This window comes from Neolamprologus multifasciatus, chromosome 13, assembly GCF_963576455.1.
Source record: "Neolamprologus multifasciatus chromosome 13, fNeoMul1.2, whole genome shotgun sequence".
Classification (NCBI taxonomy): Eukaryota; Metazoa; Chordata; class Actinopteri; order Cichliformes; family Cichlidae; genus Neolamprologus; species Neolamprologus multifasciatus.
In genome coordinates, this window is record NC_140451.1 from 2,089,915 (window position 1) to 2,113,243 (window position 23,329).

The 23,329-nt window shown below is 40.1% G+C and overlaps 1 protein-coding gene across 1 annotated transcript in view; it reads left to right on the top strand.

Moving 5' to 3' along the window:
- The window catches only part of LOC146504777 (ribonuclease inhibitor-like), a gene marked incomplete at its 5' end in the record, with an annotated part of 29,430 nt that extends 11,438 nt beyond the window's left edge, over positions 1-17,992 (top strand). Inside the window, 4 exons of the mRNA XM_085183537.1 lie at positions 1,933-2,109; positions 8,687-8,863; positions 15,101-15,286; positions 17,414-17,992. Of these exons, the coding sequence (XP_085039663.1) occupies positions 1,933-2,109; positions 8,687-8,863; positions 15,101-15,286; positions 17,414-17,417 (544 nt within the window). The remainder of the gene's footprint in view (positions 1-1,932; positions 2,110-8,686; positions 8,864-15,100; positions 15,287-17,413) is intronic.
- Between the last annotated feature and the right edge of the window lie 5,337 nt (positions 17,993-23,329).

Consider the following 23,329-nt stretch of genomic DNA (forward strand, 5'->3'; position numbering starts at 1 on the left):
CTGCCTTTAGAGACATATAGGACTTTTCCAATACTGTCAGCCTGTCAGTCGCATCACTCAGGGACTTCTCCATCTCTTTCTACGTGCTCGCTGCCTCTGCTTGCATAGTGAACAGCTGTTCAACTTTTCCCATAAGTTCATCTCGGGTGGCTTTAATGTCTGCTTTAGCTTCTTCTCGCAGCACAGATATGTCACTGCTGATTCCTTTATGCATACTAGCCAGCTGGATGAATGCAATATTTAGAATTGATAAGCGGAGCTGGACGCACCCACTACTTCACTCCATGCGGCCGGAAGCGGAAGTCGTGTCCTCTGTTATTAAATCTTGTTTCTATCAACTTCGTTTAATTGCTAAGGCCAAGCAATACTTACCACGTGAGGATCTAGGAAAGCTTATCCATGCCTTTGTCACATCCAGGTTAGACTATTGCAACTCCCTATACACTGGGCTTCATTCTGCCCTTCTTCATAGATTTGCAACTCTTTCAAAACGCCGCAGCTCGCCTTCTAACTGGTACTCGTAGGTTTGAGTCTATCACCCCAATTCTCACTGGCCTCCACTGGCTTCCAATTAAACACCGCATTGATTTTAAATATTTGAATAATTTGAATATTAAAATCTCCAACAATTAAAATTCGATCATAGCTTGGCACGATAACCGCTAAAAAGTTTGAAAAGTCTTGAATAAAATTGTTGTGATATTTTGGAGGTCTGTATACAGCTGCAACAAGTGTCGGGTAGGGATGCCCCAATTCAAACATCAGAAGTTCAAAACTTGAATAAGAGTCAGGTAAGAGTTGTTTGCAGGGGAGCGTCATCCTAAAAACAGCTGTCACTCCACCATCACACCCAGTTATCCTCGGCACGTTAAGATATTCACGGTCTGAAGGTAAAAGTTCAGTAAAACAGCTGGACTCACCAGGAATCATCACAGACTCAATAAAGTTTATACAAAATCCATCATTTATTATAATGTCTATGCTCATCATTGAGCAGCTTGAACTTTGATCTGATGAATCCTAACTTTACATTTGATTTCAAATCTAATGATTCAGCTGTAACCTGACAGATCACACACAGTTTCTGATGGAGCGCTGAGAGTGGTTACCATAGCAACAACTCACATACCAGACATTTGAAAGCTTTAGTGGTTCTGATCAGTGTAAACTGTAGATCAGTGTACAAGCTTAACCATTAAAGAAAGAACAGCTAACAGATGTGTGCTCCTCACATCTATATGAATCATGATCATGTGTTTGAGTGAATCTGTGACCGAACTGTAATATGTTCAAAAGTCCAACACTGAGTTTGTAAAAACATGTTTGTCAATCATTTTGTTTGGTTTCTGAGGAAAATGTGTCAATAACTTGCTGCTAACACACATTTCATCATATTTCCTCATAACCCTCTTTTGTCTGACCATTTGAATCCCATTTGAATTTGCAATAAAGGATCCACAGAGTTTGGTGACAATAATGACAGTAGATGTTTGTGTGAAAGTGCTGGAACCAAATTAGTGTGTGATATTCTTTCAGTGTTGCTGGAATGTTGTTGGAATGAAAATGAGCTTGTAGTTTGTCTGCTTTAATAATGTGACTGGAAAAAGGTGTTGGACTTCAAATATGTCCATTTCTTTCACACTTCACCTTTAAAAGTGAAGCCATATGGTTCCTGGAAGGAAAAACACGACTTTTTCAAGTCTTTTTCCTGTTTTTATGAGAAATGTACGACTTTAATGTGAAACATTCAGAGTTTTTACTCTTGTTGTGTTTGTTTGAAGCTGCTTCCTGTTGGCTTCAGCTGTTTGGAGTTTCCATTTTCTAAACTTCTACATTCTGAACCTTCTTCAGCTCTGAACAGATTATGAAACACTGCATGATTTCAAGCTCACACTTTGTCAAGTAAACTTACATCTTTCATTCTTTATACAGATTGTGGAGCTGTGGTTTGTCAGAGATCAGCTGTGATTATCTGCCAGCAGCGCTGAAGTCCAACCCCTCCCATCTGAGAGAGCTGGACCTGAATGACAACAACAAGCTGCAGGATCCAGGAATGAAGCATCTGTGTGGTTTCCTGGAGAGTCCAGGATGTAAACTTGAAACTTTGAGGTCAGTCAGCATGTTTTAGTTGTGCTGAGATGAATATGATGTGAAAGTTGTGCTGACACTAAACTGTAGACATCAGGCTGATATTATACTGATCTACACAGAGGATCTTCATGGTAAAGTCTGTTTTCTTCTTCTCTGGACATGTGAACAATGTTCACATTTGAAACAGTGATACTCAACGTATGGCCCGCCGCCCACACGCGGCCTGCCCACCTTTCCTGATTCAGAGAGAGGGGACCCTGATTAACTGTGTAGCTTCTTCCTCACAGTTCTAAGTATCAGACACAACAATGAATAATCCACAGCTGAGTCTCTTTAGCAGGTCAGAGGTCATGGCACACAGCAGTCTGTGAAAGAGATACAGTTTGGAGCAGGAATTATTGAACATTTACAAACTGAGTGAGTGATATGTTTTTATTGATTAGCATTCAAATATCTCAGTGAAGACAGAACAAAGATTTACCACAACGCAAGAAAGCATGAGACAAGGCTAATCAAAAGGTATTGGCTGAAGCATTTGCTTATTACGCCAACCCTTTTAACAAAAGATCTTTTAGCATGCAGCTCCTGTACACAGGGCTCGAAGCAAATAATAAAATTCAATTCAATTCAATTTCATTTATATAGCGCCAAATCACAACAAATGTCGCCTCAAGGCGCTTCATAGATACAGAGAAAAGCCCAACAATCATATGACCCCCTATGAGCAAGCACTTTGGCGACAGTGGGAAGGAAAAACTCCCTTTTAACAGGAAGAAACCTCCGGCAGAACCAGGCTCAGGGAGGGGCGGCCATCTGCTGCGACCGGTTGGGGTGAGAGAAGGCAAACAAAGCAAAAACAAAACAAACAAACAAGAAAAAACAAAAAAACAAAAAACTTTCCACCTTAGTAAGTAACTACATCAAAGCAAAAGAATCAAGAGGTTTTTTTGTTTTTTGTTTTTGTTTTTTTTTTTGCTCTTTTCATTCTTGATATATATATTTTTCTAATACTCTATTTTTAAACATATTTTTAAACAAGGAAAATGAACTACACCTTTTTAAATCACTGTCATAACTATTCCACAGGTTAACTCCTCTAACAGAAACACATCTCTGCTTTATATTTGTCCTTATCTTGTTTTTTTTAAAGAAATCTGTTCCCCTTAAGTCATATTGACTCTCTCTGACTTTGAACAGCTTCTGAGTACTGGGGCAAAGCAAGTTATTTTGTGCTTTATACATTATCTGTGCCATTTTATATTCAACTAAATCATAAAATTTCAGGGTATTCAGATTAATAAACAAAATGTTAGTTGGTTCTATATAGTTTGATTGGTTTATAATTCTTATAGCTCTTTTTTGCAACTTGAAAATAGGAAGAGTGTTCGTTTTATATGCATTACCCCATATCTCCAGACAGTAAGTCATATATGGAAGCAACAGAGTACAATAGAGTGTGTATAATGATTTTTTGTTCAGGACATGCTTTGTTTTATAGAGAATAGCAATGGTTTTTGACATTTTTGTTTTCACATGGTTTATATGAGACTTCCAACTCAGCTTATCATCAATTATCACTCCAAGAAATTTATTTTCATACACTCTTTCATGTAGTGACATGACTGACACTGCTGCACGGCATGTTGGGTAATGCTCACTACTGTTAAACTGTAATTCTAGTTTTTGTATAAATGTAAACGTCTGCAGATGAATTCTCTCCTCTGAGCTTTGACAGTTTTGACTTTATGAATGAGGAAATGACTCGCAGCGTCAGTCAGATGGACTCAAACTCAGGACCCTCTGCTGTGAGGCCACAGTGCTAACCACTGCACCACTGTGCCACAGTCAGTGTTTGTGTCTCTGCTGAAGTTTGTGTTGATCATTAGAAAGTGTACATAAGGAGCCAAATAATGTGAAATGTTTGTGTAAGTGGGCTTTCCTTGTGTCCTCCTCAGTGTGTTGAGGCAGCAGCCACCACTGCTCTGTGAAATAAATAAAGTTATCATTGGATCCCAGTTTGTTCTACATCAGCAGGTCAAACTTCAGCAGATGGTTCAGTGTGTCTACGGTTTATTGTGTGATCACTGTCGACTACCTTCAGCGGGTTTGTTATTTGCCATGATACTTACCTCTGGTTTATCCGATTAATACTCATTAACGTAGATCTGGAACTAACTCTTTGTGCCTATTCTCTAAGCGGAGCCCCTGTGCTTGAAGGAGCTATCAAACCATCCCAGAGATATCCAGCCTAACAAATAAGGAGAGATCATTATGATGAACTCCCAAAGTTTAGGCGCTGGTGATGGAGATGAAGATGGAGCCTGTGTAACATGGGAGCAGGTGGGTTGGAAGAAGGAGTCTGCAAGGAGAATGACAGATGAGCCTTGGGATTTAAAGTATGTGGAGTTGAGGCTGATTGGCCTGAAGAAGGCTGCAGAAAGATGGTTGGACTAGACCAGTGATGTCAGCAATATGGCAAAGAGGAAGTGATGTCAACTTAGATTAGCCACCAAACACCCAGGAAGCCGACAGATGTGTGATTCCAGATGTTTGTTATTAAACTTACACATCAGCTTCACTTTGGGCTGAGCTGGAATCTAAAATCTGAAGCTGTGCGAGTAACTGTGTGTTTGTTCATGAAGCAGTTTTCAGTGTGCAGCATCCTATCAAACAGGAAGTCCTTTTGATTGGAGCGCAGTAACCATGGAAACCACTGATTACTCTGATCACATGTCACTGAAAGCCTCTGTCGTGTGTGGCTGCAGCCACCTCAAAGCTGACTGGACATGAAATATCACATGTCTCAGTGATCTAGAGCTGCTGAATGGATTCAACAGTGACATTAAAAACATGCTACGCTTAAGAGTTGGTCTGAAATCAGAAGGTGAAGTGTGGGAATTGGTTAAAAGCCACGGGAAGAGTTTAAATTCAAACGAGGTGAATGAAATCAAATACAAACAAAGTGTAACAAGGACAATAACAAAAACAAAGAGCTGAAGAACACAGGAAGAAGAAAACCTACAAAGTAAAACACCTACTGAGTAAAACTCACAGGAAGGGATGTCAGTGAGAATGTTGGCTCAACCAATCAGAGGAGGCATGGCAATAATTTAGTGTGGTGTGTTAAAGGCTCCATCAGAGAGCAGCTGGCTCATGTTCAGCAGTCTGCCTTGAGATTGTGACACCATCAGCTCCTTTTACAAATCATTGATCCATTTGAGCTCCAACCAGGAGAGATAAGGTCATCACAGCATCATCAGCTAAAGAGTGATGAATCTCCAGGCCCTGACAGCTGCCAGCTGACTGTTAGAAACTGTGTCTGGATGACATCATCGACCTTTAACCTCAGTTTGTAATCCAGGTTTGAAGGACGGTGTTCTGTGCCTCCTTTCACTGTGGACTCGTGTGCTTCTGATATCAACAAGGAGATAACTGTGATTTATCAAGATTCAAGAGCTTTATTGTCAATACAGCAGTATACAGTGTACCGAAATCCTGTTTCACCCCAAGCCCCCCATGGTGCATTTATAAGTATATAAAAGATATATCTCCAAGAGATATAAAACTAAAAATTACAATAAATAACGTGGCAAATTTTGGTAAAATTAAGAGAGAAAAGGTACTAATTACTAACTATACAATCTATGATGAGAACTATACAATACTGACTGTACGATAAACAAAGACAGGACAGAGACAATACAAAGTGGATTGTGCAGTAGTTATTGAATACCAGGTTGAGTTGTTGTCAGGATATTATAGACAAGACAGGACAAAGACATGTGCAAGATGCAAAATGTAGTATATTTTAGATGTATGTTCAGTAACTATGTGACTGAGTGTGCAAATAAGCATATTGTTCCCAGGTGGATTTGTGTAAGTTTTTGTTGTTTTTGAGTCTTTTGATGAGTATTGTAAGGTGTTTGCAAAGGTGGATGTGTTCATCAGTTCTTTGGTGGTAGTGAGTTGAGGGGTCTGACTGCGTGGGGGAAGAAGGTCTTGCAATGTCTGGTCGTTACGGTTTTGATGCTGCAAAACCGTCTGCCAGATGGAAAGAGGGAGAACAGTGCATGGGTGGGGTGGAGAGTGTCCTATGATTATATTATACTAGACTGAATTATGGAGCAACATGTGCAGTGAGGGGTCTCCATATGTGAGACAGACTGTGCACAGAGTGATCACTGACAGCAGTAATACATCAGACATATTCCATCAGGTCCAAATTAAAGCAGCACAGAGGGAGTGTGGATCGCCTCTGATCTCTGTAAAGCTGATATTAATATCCAGGTTAAAGTTGACATGAAAGTTCTGGGTCTCTGGATCAGCAGGAAAGACTGCTGTGAGTCAAACTGGTCCAAGAAAGAAGGTGAAGGGAAAGAAGTGTGGAAATGGGAAAACAAAAACCCTGATCATGAAGCTAGTGTCAAGATTGTTCAAAACCACACTGTGTCCAGATTATGTTCTTATCAGCTGTTTGCACCTCCACAAAAATCCATCATGACTGAATAAACGGAGGTCCAAACTGATCTGGGGGACAAACTGTGAGCCAACACAAGATCTTTAATGCAATTTTAAAAAATGGGAAAGGGAAACAAATACAGCAATTTCAAAAGACATTTGGTATCAGCAGTGTGCTTTTCAGTGGAGAATTTCTAGTTCTAATATATGGAGATGTTTTGGTTGGAAGAGTCTCTGTAGGTTTTTTTATTACTCCTGCACAAAGTAAACATTCTAATCACTCTAGCTGCTGGAGAAACTGTGGGGACCAAGGAATAAAACACTTCCACTTGTTTTGCTCTTGCCCATTGATCGACACTTTTTGGGTATCGATTCATTCTGATTACAGATCATTTTCAGTGTGCAACTTCCCTTTAATTGGGATGAACTTTTGTTTGGATATTTATACTCAGTGGATGTAGATAAAATGTCCAAGCTGTTGTATGGTATTCTGAGTCTGGCTGCCCGTAAGACTATTACCAAGAAATGGCTTAGTGTGAAAATTCCATCACTAAATGACTGGTATGAGATTGTTTATGGGATGTTTAAAATGGAAAGAATTACCTTCATTAATAGACTCCAATATGACATATTTAGTGATATTTGGGATATTTGGGCTCTCTGTCCTGGTTGTTGTGTCCTTGGGCAAGACACTTTACCCTCCCGCCTACTGGTGTTGGCCAGAGGGGCCGATGGCGCGATATGGCAGCCTCGCTTCTGTCAGTCTGCCCCAGGGCAGCTGTAACTACAACTGTAGCTGCCTTGTAAAGCGCTTTGGGTGCCTTGAAAAGCGCTATATAAATCCAATCCATTATTATTATTATTATTATTATTATTATTATTATTATTATTATAAATGGAAACATTACATTTTGTCAAGGAGACCCAATTTTGTTTGAATCTCTGTAATTATGATGCCATATTTCTGAATTGTTATGTGTATATATGTATATGTCAGTATGTATGAGTGTATAGGCAAATACATATGTATGTAGGTATGTGTATGTATGTCTAAGTATATGGGTGTGTATGTGTATGTATGTGTGTTTGTATGTATGTATATATGTGTATGTATGTGTGTGTGTATATATATATATATATATATATATATATATATATATATATATGTGTGTGTGTGTGTGTGTGTGTATATACACACTAGATGGTACACCCGTTTGTTTATTTTTGATTATTTGTTTATTTTGGTTTATTTGTGTTCTTATAGGTTGTTTATTAAAAAAAAAAAAAAAAAAAAGATCTTTAATGAAAAAAAGTCCCACAAACGCTGGCTTAGGAGCCTCTGATCATAGCACCTCCTAAAAATCCCACCCATTAAAATAAATGTGATGCAATGAACAGAGGAACGTTCTGGATCAGTGGGAATAAAACTCACTGCTACAATTTCAAAGATGGACCTGAATCCAACGTCTCTGACTATAAACTCTTCTTTGGAGATTTGACTGAAGAAATATTTCATTTTAAACTGGAGCGGCTCAAACACCCTGAATACAAATCCACCAACAGTCCAGAGTGCCCCCACATGGTCAAAGACTTAAATGAGACAGTTTGTCTTGTGTGAGTCAGCAGACTTCCTGTCAGGGCTGTGGTTCATCACACGCTACGTTACAAACACGTCCAATGACTGATGAGGATGAAACGTGCTGCTAGGCTGCCGTGGAACAACTCCAACAAGACAGGAAACGCTGGGACATTGAATCCAGTCTAACATCCTTGAGGTGCGCTCTCTTTAAGGAGAGAGTGATGGACACTCAGAGACGTCTGCTCTGGTTAATGATGAGCATCATTAACACTCACATGTGGAAAACCAAAGTTTTACTGAGCAGAAGATGATCATCAGTGACGCTGTTTTTAAAATACTCTTGTTAGAAATGTACGACTTTAATGTGAAACATTCAGAGTTTTTTCTCTTGTTGTATATGTTTGAAGCTGCTTCCTGTTGGCTTCAGCTGTTTGGAGTTTCCATTTTCTAAACTTCTACATTCTGAATCTTCTTCAGCTCTGAACAGATTATGAAACACTGAATGATTTCAAGCTCACACTTTGTCAAGTAAACATACATTATTCATTCTTTATACAGATTGTGGAGCTGTGGTTTGTCAGAGATCAGCTGTGATTATCTGGCAGCAGCGCTGAAGTCCAACCCCTCCCATCTGAGACAGCTGGACATGAGCTGGAACAACAAGCTGCAGGATCGAGGAGTGAAGCATCTGTGTGGTTTCCTGGAGAGTCCAGGATGTGGACTTGAAACTCTGGGGTCAGTCAGCATGTTTTAGTTGTGCTGAGATGAATATGATGTGAAAGTTGTGCTGACACTAAACTGCAGACATCAGGCTGATATTATACTGATCCACACTGAGGGTCTTCATGGTAAAGTCTGTTTTCTTCTTCTCTGGTTTAGTCCATTGACTGCAGCAGAACAATGTTCACATTTGAAACAGTGATACTCAACGTATGGCCCGCCGCCCACACGCGGCCTGCCCACCTTTCCTGATTCAGAGAGAGGGGTCCCTGATTAACTGTGTAGCTTCTTCCTCACAGTTCTAAGTATCAGACACAACAATGAATAATCCACAGCTGAGTCTCTTTAGCAGGTCAGAGGTCACGGCACACAGCAGTCTGTGAAAGAGAAACAGTTTGGAGCAGGAATTATTGAACATTTACAAACTGACACTGCTGCACGGCATGTTGGGTAATGCTAGCTGGTCAGGTAGTCAGATGCTTTGATGTGAGCTGGAGGCAGAGACATTTCCTGATGACATCACACTGAGTGTTGGTGAATAGGAAGTTTACTTGTAAATGATTTCCAGCTTTGACTGTAACAGTGTGAAGGCAGTGATCACATCAATAACCTTAAGAAGTATGTGGACCTTAAAGTCTGTCTGACACTGAAATCCAAAGCAAAATGTCTGTTTGCTTTACAGACAGCAGTCCAACACAAACATACACACATCATCCAAAACACAGTCCAGCATCCAAATCTCCTCCACTGCCAGCATGAATGATGGGAAAGAGAAGGAGGAGCACTCTGACATTCAGGGTTAGAATGAGTTTCATAAAGCAGACTGTGACGATCAAAGCTGCATTAGAAAGCTTACATGAATGAATGAGTGGACAGAAGTGGACAGAGATCATCTGACGCACTTTAAAGGCTTTAAATCAGCACATTTCTCTTTATTCTTTATCAACTCTGTTAGTTCCTCTCAGTTTTCTGTGGAATGAAGCTAACAGCAGGCTAATAAGATGCTGACCAATAGGTTTCTATTAAAGGTTGTAATTTGTATATGAAAAAGTGCTTTGGCTCAGCAGGGATCAGCTTACAGGCAGAATACAGCTGCTGGATGGGATTAGCATGTCATAGCTATCTACCAAACTGCTAACTGGGGAATTTCAGGCCATCTATGGATCATTTTTGCTAACTGTTTACTCAGCTTAGGCTCACAGGGCTGCAGCCTGTGCCCTAGCTTTCGTAGGGCAAGAGGCGTGGTCCACCTGCACAGGTGAGCAGTCCATCACAGGGCCAACAGAGAGAGACAGAGAAGCACTCTCTCACATCCACACCTACAGCCAATTTAGAAGCACCAATCATCATCATCATCATTGTTTATTTATATAGCACTTAAAAAACACAAGGCTGACCAAAGTGCTGAACAATAGAAACATAATAGATACCATAAGAATAATAAATACGGTAAAATAATAAACATAGCGAAAACAATAAAATACAAGTCAGTCAACCACTGAGTCAAAAGCCAGTGAATAAAAATGCGTTTTCAATCTGGATTTAAAAACCAGCACTGATGTCGATTGCCTAATGTGAAGAGAAAGATTATTCCAAAGCTTAGGAGCCACGATAGAGAACGCTCGGTCTCCTCTCAGTTTCAGCCGTGATTTTGGGACTGAGAGCAACAGCTGCTCAGCTGACCGGAGTGAACGAGTGGGGACATAGGTCTTCAGCAAATCAGACAGATATGCAGGTGCCAGACCATTTAAAGATTTAAAAACCAATAAAATAACTTTAAAATGAATCCTAAATTCAATTGGAAGCCAGTGCAGGGAGGCCAGGACCGGAGTAATGTGCTCAAATTTCCTTTTACCAGATAAAAACTGTGCCGCAGCATTCTGTACTAGTTGCAGGCATGTCAGAGTGCCCGGTCCAACCCCTATTAAAAGGGAGTTACAATAATCCAAGCGTGAGGTTATAAAAACGTGGATAACAGTCTCCAAGTCACGCCTTGAAAGAAAAGGTTTAACCTTCGACAGACGCCTGAGTTGATAGAATGACGATTTCACCACCGCATTCACGTGGCCATCAAAGGTAAGTGCAGAGTCGATTTTTACCCCAAGATTGGTAATCGAGCCCTTCAGGTGAGGGGTCAGAGCAGCAAGGTCAACATCAGGGATATCAGCAGAACGATTCGGGCTGAACAGAATTGCTTCTGTTTTACGTTCATTGAAATGTAAAAAGTTTTGAGCCATCCATGACTTAACATCACTGAGGCAATCAAGCAGGAGTCTAATTGGGGAGCTATCAGAACAACTGAAAGGAAAATAAAGCTGGCAATCATCAGCATATAGATGAAATGAAACTTTATGTTTACGAAAGATCGCACCCAGTGGCAGGAGATACAATAAAAACAGTAATGGCCCAAGAATAGATCCCTGTGGTACACCCCACGACAGAGGGGCCACAGAGGACAATGACGAGCCCAACTTAACACAGAAGCTCCTGTTTGACAGATATGATTTTATCCACAGGAGTGCCAAACCAGAAATGCCCACACAATGCTGTAATCGAGAGATCAGCAGGACGTGATCCACTGTGTCAAATGCAGCAGTCATATCTAGTAGTATAAGCACTACGTGTTTACCACAGTCTGTCGCTACCAGGATATCGTTCATAACCTTTATGAGAGCTGTCTCTGTGCTATGAAACGGCTTAAAGCCAGACTGAAAAACTTCAAACATTTGAGAGTTGTTTAGATAATCCATCAGCTGAGTGTGAACAACCTTTTCCAAGGTCTTACTCAGAAAAGGAAGTGTAGAGATGGGTCTAAAGTTTGACATATCTGAAATATCTGAGCCTGGCTTCTAAAGTAAGGGATGAATAACTGCATGCTTAAACTCACTTGGTACTTGACCTGACAAAAGGCTGGTATTGATTATGTTCAAAATATGTGGTCTAACAGTAGGAAACACCTCTTTCAGAAAACGGGGATGAACGACATCATTCGGAGAACCACACGGGTTAGCAGTTAACACAAGCTTCTCTAGTTCAGGTAGAACAATTGGTTGGAAAGCAATAAGCAAATTTAAACAGGGAACATGCACAGCCGGGTCAACAGAAGATAAAGTGGAGGGTCTCAAACTGGCAACCTTATCCACAAAAAAATTAAGAAACCTATTACACATAACCTCAGAAGACTGCAAAAGAACACGATCCTTTGCATTCAGTACAGAATTAATGGTATTATACAGAACACGAGGGTTATGTGAATTAACAGCAATAAGTTGTGAAAAATAGGAGTTTTTGGCGGTCTTTACTGCCCTCTGATAAGCTTTCCAGCTCATCTTAAGAGCTTCCAGAGAAACGTACAGCCTGTCCTTTTTCCATCGTCTTTCACATCTCCTACATTCTCTTCTAATGGCTCGAGTAAAATCGGTTAGCCAAGGGCTGGCCTTGGGTTTACACTGCCTGAGTCTTAGAGGTGCAACAACATCAAGGGCAGATTTACAAACAGAGTCCAGATGAGAGAGTAATCCATCTACGGAGGACGACTCAGAGGGACTAGACACAAGTTGTTCAAATAGTGTTGAAAAATGCTCGGGAGTATCTGAGCCAAAGGCTCGATAGCATCGCGTAGGTGCAGCCCGTTTAACAACAGGACTAAGAGGAACAACGTCAAATAAAATGGGCATATGGTCAGAGAATACAGCATCCTCCACATGTAAGTTACAGACAGATAACCCATATGATAACACCAAATCCAAGGTGTGACCACGTTCTTGAGTGGCACATTTAACAGATTGAACAAGATTAAAAGAGTTCACCAGGTCCATGAAGTCCTTAGCCAGGGGCTTCCCTGGGCAACAGATGTGTATATTAAAATCACAGAGTAGCAGGACCTGGTCATACCGGGATGCACAGTCAGCGAGAAATTCCAAAAACTCAGATAAAAACTCCTTGTTATATTTAGGAGGCCGATAAACTATTGCACACAGCAATGAAGGCGAGTGGCCCAGTTCACATAGGCAAAGTTCAAAGCTGGTGTGGTGTGTCCATGAGCATAGTTGTTTAAACTCAAAGTGTGATTTAAAAACAACAGCTAACCCCCCGCCACGACCAGAAGCTCTCAGAGCGCTAAAATAAGCACAGCCGGCGGGCAGCAGTTCAGAAAAAACACTTAACTCACCAGGTGAACTCCAGGTTTCAGTCAAACAGAGGAAATCCAATGCATGGGAAGAAAAGAAATCCTTCAGGATGAAGGTCTTATTCGCCACCGATCTGGAATTTATTAAACCCAACCTGAGGGGAGCTGGTTCGGAGACCTCCGCGGCAGTGACAACCAGATCCACCGATCGAAGGTTTGATCGGTCCATTCCCCTCCAACGCAGATGCCGAAGAGGGAATGATTTAACAGGGCTGCTCCTGATAGAGCCGACAACAGGAACCAACCAGGAATCCACAGGATCCAGAGCACGCGATGGTACCAAGAGTCGTGGAAAAGATAGATGAACTTAGCGTAGATCATAAGGAAGGTAAGAAATCCGGATTCTCAGCTTAACGGGGCGACCTCCAAGGGTACCCCGTCTCCTGCATCGCTTCCGCATATCTGGCGACAGTGGTAGGGGATGCCAGCGCAATGGTACTGCTTCCAGGTAGGGAGGCAGAAAACCCTGGCTATCTTTACCAAACCAAACTGAAACTTTGGTGGATGAGCCGATTTCCAATAAAGTCTGGCGATCATACAACAGTGTTGAACTGACATGTTGCACAACATTAGCCAAATACAATAAAATCAAACAGATAAAAAAGAGCGGTTGACGGCATTCCAAACACACAGGCGCCATCTTCACCAATGAACCTAAGCACCATTTCATTGGACTGTGGGAGAACATCCAACCTCTACAGAAAGGCCCAGCTGACCAACAAGCCTCAACCTACAACCTTCTTGCTTTAAGGCACTAGTGCTAACCACTTTTCCCCAGTTCAGCCCAAATCCTGCATCTTCCTGTTTCTGACTCCAGGCCAGCTCCACTAACACTTTCTCATCAGACACTGCCACCTAGTGGAGGAAGTTTTAGTTCCATTTTTGAAGCTTCAGATTACAGTTAGTTCCTTTACAAAGAGGTGGAGGTGGTGGGGCCACAGCACCATCATCACTGAGGGCCATAGGACACTTAACCTTTGTTTCCATATGCTGGGAACTTCCTGTTGTTCGAAGGAGGACTGGAAAATGTGTGAAAATCTCCCAGTCAGTTCCTCACAGCACACTTCAATCATTTCCCTCCCACAGCATCAGGACCAGGGCTTTTTCTCTCTTTGGTCCCACTAAGAGATTTCCACACAAACACCTCATCAGTGGGACTCTCAGAGCTACCAGCCCTTTGCTACAATCACAAAGCTCTTCATTGAAATCAATGATATCAAAGCTGGAATCAAATGAGTCCAAGTCTTCTGCATTCAGCATCACATTCATCTTTGCTCCTTGTTCTGCATCCCCACCATGGACTTCATTCCTTTCCAAGCCAGCCTTGAGTGTCCTTTATTCAGCTCATCCTCTGCTTTACTTTTACACCTGATTTTAGCTGCTTTATCTCTCTTTCAACAAGTTTCTGTGCCTCAATCTTTTTCTTCTCTCCCTCATAACAAGACAGCTTCTTCTGCCTGAGAACATGCTGGAGTGATTTACTAATCCAGGGCTGCTTATTGGGGAAAATACTTCCTGTTTCCAAAGTAATCTCCATTTTCCCAGAAAGAAATGTCAGTAGAAATCGATGATCTAAGTGAGAACATGAGCCTTTAAAAAGTCCCAGTGGGTGCAGTCAAAGCAGTCCCTTAGTCCCAGTATAGAGTCTTTGGTCCAGACTGGAACAACTGTGTGCCCAGTTTGAGCTCTCTTCAGTCCTGTGACCTGACAGACCCAGAGGGGCCATCACATCACATTTAGAAGCTCCCCTAATGGAGCCACAACACATGTCCAATACTTAGTCTGTCTTGTTGGACCAACTGGAAGAAATGATTCAAGGACTTAGTCACAGAACAGAGATTCAAATCTCCAAAATCCAACTGGCTGCATCAGGACATATAGTCTGAAACTCTGCACAGTTTCCTGTTTGAAGCTGCTTCCTGTTGGCTTCAGCTGTTTGGAGTTTCCATTTTCTAAACTTCTACATTCTGAACCTTCTTCAGCTCTGAACAGATTATGAAACACTAAATGATTTCAAGTTCACACTTTGTCAAGTAAACTTATATCTTTCATTCTTTATACAGATTGAGGAACTGTGGTTTGTCAAAGATCAGCTGTGATTATCTGGCAGCAGCACTGAAGTCCAACCCCTCCCATCTGAGAGAGCTGGACCTGAGTGGAAACAACAACCTGTGGCGTTCAGATGTGAAGCAGCTGTCTGATCTTCAGCAGAGTCCAGACTACAGACTGGAGACTCTGAGGTCAGTAGAGTGATGGAGTGAGTGGGTGGTGTTGTCAGCAGTATTGTACTAAACACAGTCAGTATGAAACAAAGATCCAGTGTTTCCTGTAAAGCTGCAGCTTCTCAGTGAAGCTGTGAGAGGAGAATGGTGACAGGCTTCAGGATTGGACACAAACACTTCCTGTTTCTCGCCTTTATGGTCACCATAGTAATGGCTGACACGCTCTGATCAAACACTGTCAACAGCCAATCAGCTCTCTGAACAAAGCAGCACACAGACCAATGACTGCATTCATTCCCAAGTTTAAAGCAATGAAGAACACAGTCTGTAGGTGAGGAAGAATTTAGTGAGAGCAGATGTTTGGATGGAATTCCTCCAGTTAACAGCTGGAACCGTCCATCTGGATTGTTGGGCTTGTTGTTGGGGTTCCTACAGAGCTCAGAGTGGACACACCAAGGTTCTTCTAATGAATGAAAGTCCAAACTCAAACTAGGAGTGAAAAACATCTTCATTAACTTCAATAAAAATCCAAAGATTAGAGAAAGTGAAGCAACAATGAGTCCTAGTACAGTCTAGAGATGGCACGATACCACTTTTTTATGTCCGATACCGATACCGATATCATAAATTTGGATATCTGCCGATACCGATATGAATCCGATATAGTGTGTTTTTTAATCAATAAAACGTTTTTTTTAATATCTTGCTGCATTTTGTATAAGTTCATACTCAAGTTTAAATAAATAACAACACTAAAGCTATTCTGTTATACCTGTATGTAAAAAATACACTGCGCCCAAAATATTTCATAGTTCAGCAATACTGATCAAACTAATAACCTTAAACCTGCTCCATCCTCCCTATTCTGGTATTTTAAAGAGTACTTAGCAGAAATATCAAGCAACCTAACTAATAGGGTTGCAAACTCCCAGCAAAAAAAAAAAATAGGGAACCACCCTCCACCTCATGATGCTTAATCGATGTAATCAAATTTAATTTGATGCAGGGGGAAAATGCACAGAAATAAATTATTTTTCAAGAATAATTAAATAGATTCAACATCTTTCTTCAACAGAATTGCAGACTGCACAGATGGTATCTTCCCAAAGGAAAAAGTACTATAGCTTACTAGGGTATATTAGACTTAACACTTAACTTTCTCTGTATCTATGAAGCGCCTTGAGGCGACATTTGTTGTGATTTGGCGCTATATAAATAAAATTGAATTGAATTGAATTGAACAGTTACTATATACAGTAATGGACTTCTATATATTTTACATCAGATTAAAACTTTGGGTGTAAGAGTCAGATAATTATTTATTAAAAGCTAGACATTTTAAATGAGAATAAGAAAGAAAAGTATGTCTTTGTGCCCCCTTTTCCCTGTTCATGCCCTATCGGCCCCCCTGGCTAAACTTTGCTAGATCCGCCCCTGCACAGTTATCAGCAGTCAGCTACGTAGAAAAAGATCCTGGTGTAGAAAGTATTAATAAATAAATTCTAACAACAGCTTATCAAGCTTAAACGTGCTGCTGTTGTTCAGCCGCTGGTTTCCTCTTTCTGGTGAGAAGTGGGGCAAAAACTAAGAAGAGAGACGGACTCGCGACAGAAAAGCCGATCAGCTGATCATTAAGCAGTTTCACGATTGAAGTAGCAGCAGGAGAGAGAGAGAGAGAGAGAGAGAGAGAGAGAGAGGCAGTCGCTCCATAAGCTTTACAAACATTCAGAGATGAACTTACACACTTGCTTTACTTCTCTCTGGGAAAACTTCCTCGGAGATGAAATGCTGGTTTGCTAGCTAGGCTACAAATACACACAGCCGCTCTATCACGTGAGCACACTGCTGCAACGTGCTACGGTTATGAGAAGAGTTACGCTGTGTAGCAAGTTTTGTGAGGTGCTTTTTTGATATTTAATGGATCGGATTACATTTTTTATTTCTCGCCGATATCCGATCCAGTAATTTGGGTCAGTATCGGACCGATACCGATACGTAATATCGGATCGGTCCATCTCTAGTACAGTCCCAGCACTGAAGTCCCTGCTGTTCTTTATACTGGATGTGCTGCATCACTGACTGACAGCTGATGAAGAGTCTCTGGAAACACTCGTTTATCTCCTCTGCTCTTCCTCCTTCTCTCTGCAGGTGGAGCTGATGATGGTAAACAGGACGGTGTGTGTGCTGAGAGAGGAGCAGCTGTGTTCTGATGATCCAGAGAGGTTGAAGCAGCAGCAAACTTGTTTTATTCTTATCTTTTAGATGCAGATACAAATATGACAGGTCAGTGATTCTTGAGATTAGGGACAAAACAGGTTTTAATTTTCTAAAATATATTTTTGGATTTTTCAAAAACATATTTATATATAATTGTTACCCAAAGTTTTGGCTGTCTCACCATGTTTTGGTCTCCCAGGTGTAACATTTTTTAATAATTTATGTTTTTGCTGGAGAAGTGCAAGGTTTTTGTCAACACCATCAGACACAAAGAAATGCAAAAATATAGATTTTAAGTTAAGTTGTTTCAGCTATTTTGACTATTAGCAGCTTCTCTATTCTATTGTTTATGCACACATGTTTTCAAAGTAATTATACCACATTTAAAAGTAAGATTGTTTTGGCTTTTTATTATTAGAGTTACAGTCATACATATTTTCAGAAGCTTGTATTTAATCTCTATAAGAAACAATCATATTAAGCAGCATGCAAATTACACATTTATTAAGAAAATTACATATTTTTATTGGAAGATCATGAGGGAGGAAAATATATGGTTCTCCAAAAGAGAAAAATAAACAAAAGCTCCATATTATGGTTGACAAGGTGCTGACGGTGGTGACACACTAGTAGAAAACAAGATATTATTTCTTTCAAAATGACCATTAAACCTTAACAACCTTTGTAATATCACAAGACACATCATAAAAATTCTGTTTTTGCACACGTCAAGTTCTACATCTTAATAGTTCACCAGCAAGTAGCTACCTACTCCTTGATTCCTAAAGTTCTCTGTGGTTGTGTGTTTAGACCCTGCTGGACTTTCTCTCCTTTTGACTCTCTGTGCTTTCTTCCAAAACCTTCTCTTCTGCCTTTTTTCTCTTCCTTTCAAATCACTGATGTTCTTTATTTTTCCCTCTTTCAATCTATTTCTCCATCTTTCCCTTTATGAGAAACTCTTTCTTCAGCTCAGGATGGCTGTTAATTTTTTCTCTCCTTCTTTTTCGATCATCCCTGTTCCTTCTCTTTCGTTCCTCTGACTGCTTCCCCTTTGCTATTCTAGCCTGAAATGTACCATTTTGTAATTACTATAGTTTTTCTGAACCTGATGCTTTTTTACAGATTAAGGATGAATATTCACAACACAATTATGCATCAAGCAATAGAAATGCTATCCGGCCATTAAGTCTGTCATTAGCCGTTTCCAGGTCCAAACTCCGCTGCAGATCCCAAAGAAACTCTGCGGCATCACTGAGAGTTACAAACTGTCTAAATTCTTTCATCTTTAATAAAATGATCAGTGTGGCTGCTCTATCAGGGGTAACATCCAGGCATCCATGAAAACAGAATATATGAAATTTAACAGAGTTAGAAGTTAGATTGCTTGTTTCCACCTGAACATGATACACCAGCTCTGCTATCACTTCCAACATAAATTAAGACAGAAACTAAACAGCAGTGACTATTGTCAGGTTACTGAAGTTGGGCTAGCTGGTATATAGTGATGTGCTGCGCGATTGCTAGCGACACAGCTATGTTAGCATAACATAAACACAGTGAAGCTGGAGGATGAACGCTAACTTTTTACCACTTGATAAAAGTTAATGCAAGGGTTTGTGATGGTTAGGCTGACAGTGATCACTGGCTGTTTTTAGGGGCTTGTTCAGATGTAATAGAACAAGATAAAAAGCATTAAAACATTTTAATAGGCTTAATAAACACAGAGTAGTTTGGGCCCGGAAGCAGGATTCATACATCAACACTTAAAGACCAGCTCTCAGGGCACAGCTAGCTCAGTAGATGCCACATGATCGAAAGGTTGGGCGTTCAGATCCAACGAACAGAGGCGATCCTGGATTTGTAGCTGCCCACTGCATGACTGAGTGAATGGGTTAAATGCAGGACTAAGCATTTTCCTACAGGATTAATAATGTATACATAAACAATGAGGTTCAAGATAAGGCAAATTTGATAATATTTGACACGTCTGTGAAGCGGAAATATCAGTAAAATACACAGGAAGTAATATGACTGAAATATTAGTAAAAAATAACTTAATATAAATGGTGAATAGCACACTTTTGTGACATTTGTCAACACCATTAGAAAAAGGGTCAACACCGTCAGACAAAAATCCTGATGGTGTTGACATCTGATGGTGTTGACACAATACCCGACTTTCTCTCATGACACACACAGCCATCTTGTTTTTCATCATTTGCTTATGGCTTCTACAATCTACCTAAATGAGGCTATTTTTACAAAAAAAATAATTAAATCTTGGATTACATCGACTTTGGTGTTGACGCACTATGGTTGTGACACAGAGTTTTATCAGAAAGGTGTGCAATAAATGAAATAAAAATAAAAGAATTATCAGAGCAGTGACCTCATGGCATGTGTCTCAAACAGGAAGTGGTAAAGGGGTCCTCAGGGTGTAAGCTGCCCACAATAATTCCTGATTTTTTTGTACTTTTAAAAAAATCTGATGGTGTTGACAAAAACTCTGGACACAATTTTAATCACTTAAAAAATATGTAAAAAAAAAAAATTTCAATTGCATATTTTGATATTATATAAGGTATTAACTTAAATACTTAGTGACGAGAGCCATGATGTTTAATTTTACATTACTTTTAATTTTTTTCTGTATTTTAATATTATCACACCTGCTTCTGGACAATAGATTTTTAAGGTACTGGTTATGTATTGTACCATTTAAAATAAATATATATGTATAAAAAATGCAAAATCATAGATTTGTTGTATAAACATTGCCTTGGTTTGTCTTTTAGGCAGTTGGGTTAACACTTGTATGCATATTTTTAACCACAAAATTGGGTTTTATCTGCCGGACATGTTTTGTCCCTTATCTCAAGAATCACTGAGGTATCATTGTGAGATACAAAAGGTCAAATCAGTTAGCAGAGGGAACAGCGATTACAAAGCAATGTAAGAATAGAAACATAATCGTGAATATGGACGTGTATACAGATGGAAGCAAACAAACAGGATGTAACAATAAATTAAAGCCACAAATGGGAAGAAAACAAACCCAAGGGGAGATAAATTTGATCTCAGGTATCCAAATCAGATGCTTTAGAGTTACAGAGTTTTGTTTTCTTAAAGTCGTTTTTTTCTATAATTTCAATTCCTTGAATAAAACAAACTTAGGGGATGGTTTTGTAATCCTACTTTTGTGTATGAAAGATTTGACTAAACATAAACAATCTTCCCACTCAGTCGTCATTCTTATCTTGTGAAATCAAACCAAATGTTCTGTTGTCTCTAAATCAGGGTTTGATAAAATCTTTGGTTTCATCCATTTATATTTATGAACATGTTCTCATTCATATTAAATCGTAGTCTAAGTGATTCTTTAGAGGGATAAATGTCATTCATTATCTTCAAATGTGTTTCTGTTGTTTTGGGGGAAGTTTGAAGTCCATTGTTCTGTCTGTTAATGAAACTTTATGACATTTCTGTAGGATGTGGTTTCTATTCTGTATTTGTTTGAATTATTATGTACTTATGTGGTACATTTTGGACTCTTTCTGCCATGATGCCAGGTCTCTCTTGAAAATGACATTTTTAATCTTGATTAAATTTTCACCTGGAGAAATAAAGGATGATAATAATAATTTTGTCTTCAGGGGAATCATTTCTCTGTAAAACAGCTTCTTCTGAAACTCTTGTTACATTTCTTGTTTATTGTTTGCTGGTTTTAGAAAAATGTCATCATCTCTGTGTGAACTTAAACTCTACATGTGGTGTCAGCTATGATACGAGCTCCAGTGTCTAATAATGATGCTTTTATTATTGTCTGGTATAAGGAGCAGCTGGATAACCCACTGGTCATGAAAACGGCACCTTTCTGTTGGTTTTTAGCAAACACAATTTCACTTAAAGTTTGGCCCAAATTACCATCCAACATTTCAAGTTTTCCTGACTACAAATCCAGAGATTGTGACTCTGATGGTCAAAGACCAAGAGGGGACAGAAACCTGGAAATCATCTGTTTACCTGCAGGTAAGGTTGCTGCCAGAAGCCAGAGCAGAAATGACCCTGCAAACATCTGGTTATTTCATAAAAGTTCAACTGAAATCATACTTAAGTCTCTTTTCACCTGCAGGTCAGCGTCCTGTTACATGTCTGTTATCTATCTTTGTTCCTTCAGCACCAAGAACAGAAACCTTAATGAGGAGTGTCCCAGCTGAGGCCCGAGTCCCAGCAGCTGAGAGGCTGTTCACAGTTCACTCACGGTTTATTGAAAGAGTGTCTGAACCTGTTTTAAACCAACGTCTGGATAAACTCCTGCAGCAGCGTGTTATCAACGATCAGGAGATGAATCAGTCAGATCACAGCAGAGCAGATAAAGCACGAGACGTGATGGACACGAGGAAGTGAAGCCAGCTCACTGCTGATCTCTGTGAGGAGGATCGATGCCTTTCCACAGAGCTGAACCTGAATGAAGACAGACTTGGAAAGAGTCTGTGGAGCTGTGACCATGAATGTCAAAGACCACTGACAGTGTCATTGTGATCTTCATGTGATGTGTTTTTAAACTGCACTTTAGTTCTGAAAGTGCCTCTCGTTAAAACCTGGACTCTGATTAGATGCTGAGCAGGACGTTGGATGGACTGAAGCAGAGTCTGGGACCTCAGTAATTATTAGTGCACAAACCAGCAAATATGTGAAGCTCCATTAATGCTGAACCACATCTACAGGTTGAAGAGCAACACCTCAGGTTATCTGGGACCAGCGTCAGTTTCCACCAATATAACTGAAGCTGTTTTTACCTGTAATGCTGGAATAACCTATTGAATCACATGACCAGTGTTTACAATCTGTTTACTGAGGTTTAAACTCTCCTCTGTGCTTCTGCTTTGAGCAGCACGTTGTGCTTCTGCCTGTTTAAATAAAGTTTTGCTGCCTGCTTTCTTATGCTGGACTTTGAATTCAGAGATCAGGAACTCTGATAACTGATAACTGATGGACAGCAGGGCAATAAGGGGAAGTGGAGACAGCTGGGAGAACAAGACACAGGTGAACTAAATCACAGCAAACAAGATGAGGGAAACAAAAGCAAAGCACGAGGACGACAACTCGTCAAAATAAAGCAGGAAATGTGAAAACTGAAACAGACACATGAACAAAGTTAATACAAGAGACTTGACCCGAGAGGGAGAAACACTGAGAGGAATAAACTCTAAAGTAGCAGCGAACCAGGAACAAACCAAATATACATGAAACAGTCCAAAACCTGGATTCAAAGAGATTCTTTAAGTAAACACGAGAAAGTCAGGACACATCGAGGCAGCTGAGTTTTAGATTGTTTTGTCGTATTGTGGCCCCTTTCCTTATACATACATACATATCTATATATACTGTGTATTTTTGTCTTTTTAAATCTTCGACATCATTGGGAATGATTTCAGTGGCTGAAATAAATGAATTAACAGCCACAGAGGAGGCAGCTTTGTTGTGTGTTCCCCTGGCCTGGGTTACCATGGAGACAGTCAAACTTTCATTCACTTCCTGTTTCCACTGTTAGTCTGACTTCACCGGTTGGTCCCAGAGTATCAGAGACTCGTCCTCAGACAGACGCACACAGGTGAGTCAGCACAGGTATTATAACCCTGCTGGTTTCTGATCTGATGAAACATCGTCTCATTATTATTACTGAGTCCTGTTTTTATTTGGGAGCTTTATTAACACCACATTTATCTGCATTTTATCTGTGGTCTTATGATAGATGATGGCAGCACAGTTTCACAGAAAGATGATACCATCAGTCAAATGTAAGAAAAAAGGAAATTATTGAAATGAAATGTTTATATTAAACATTAAAAA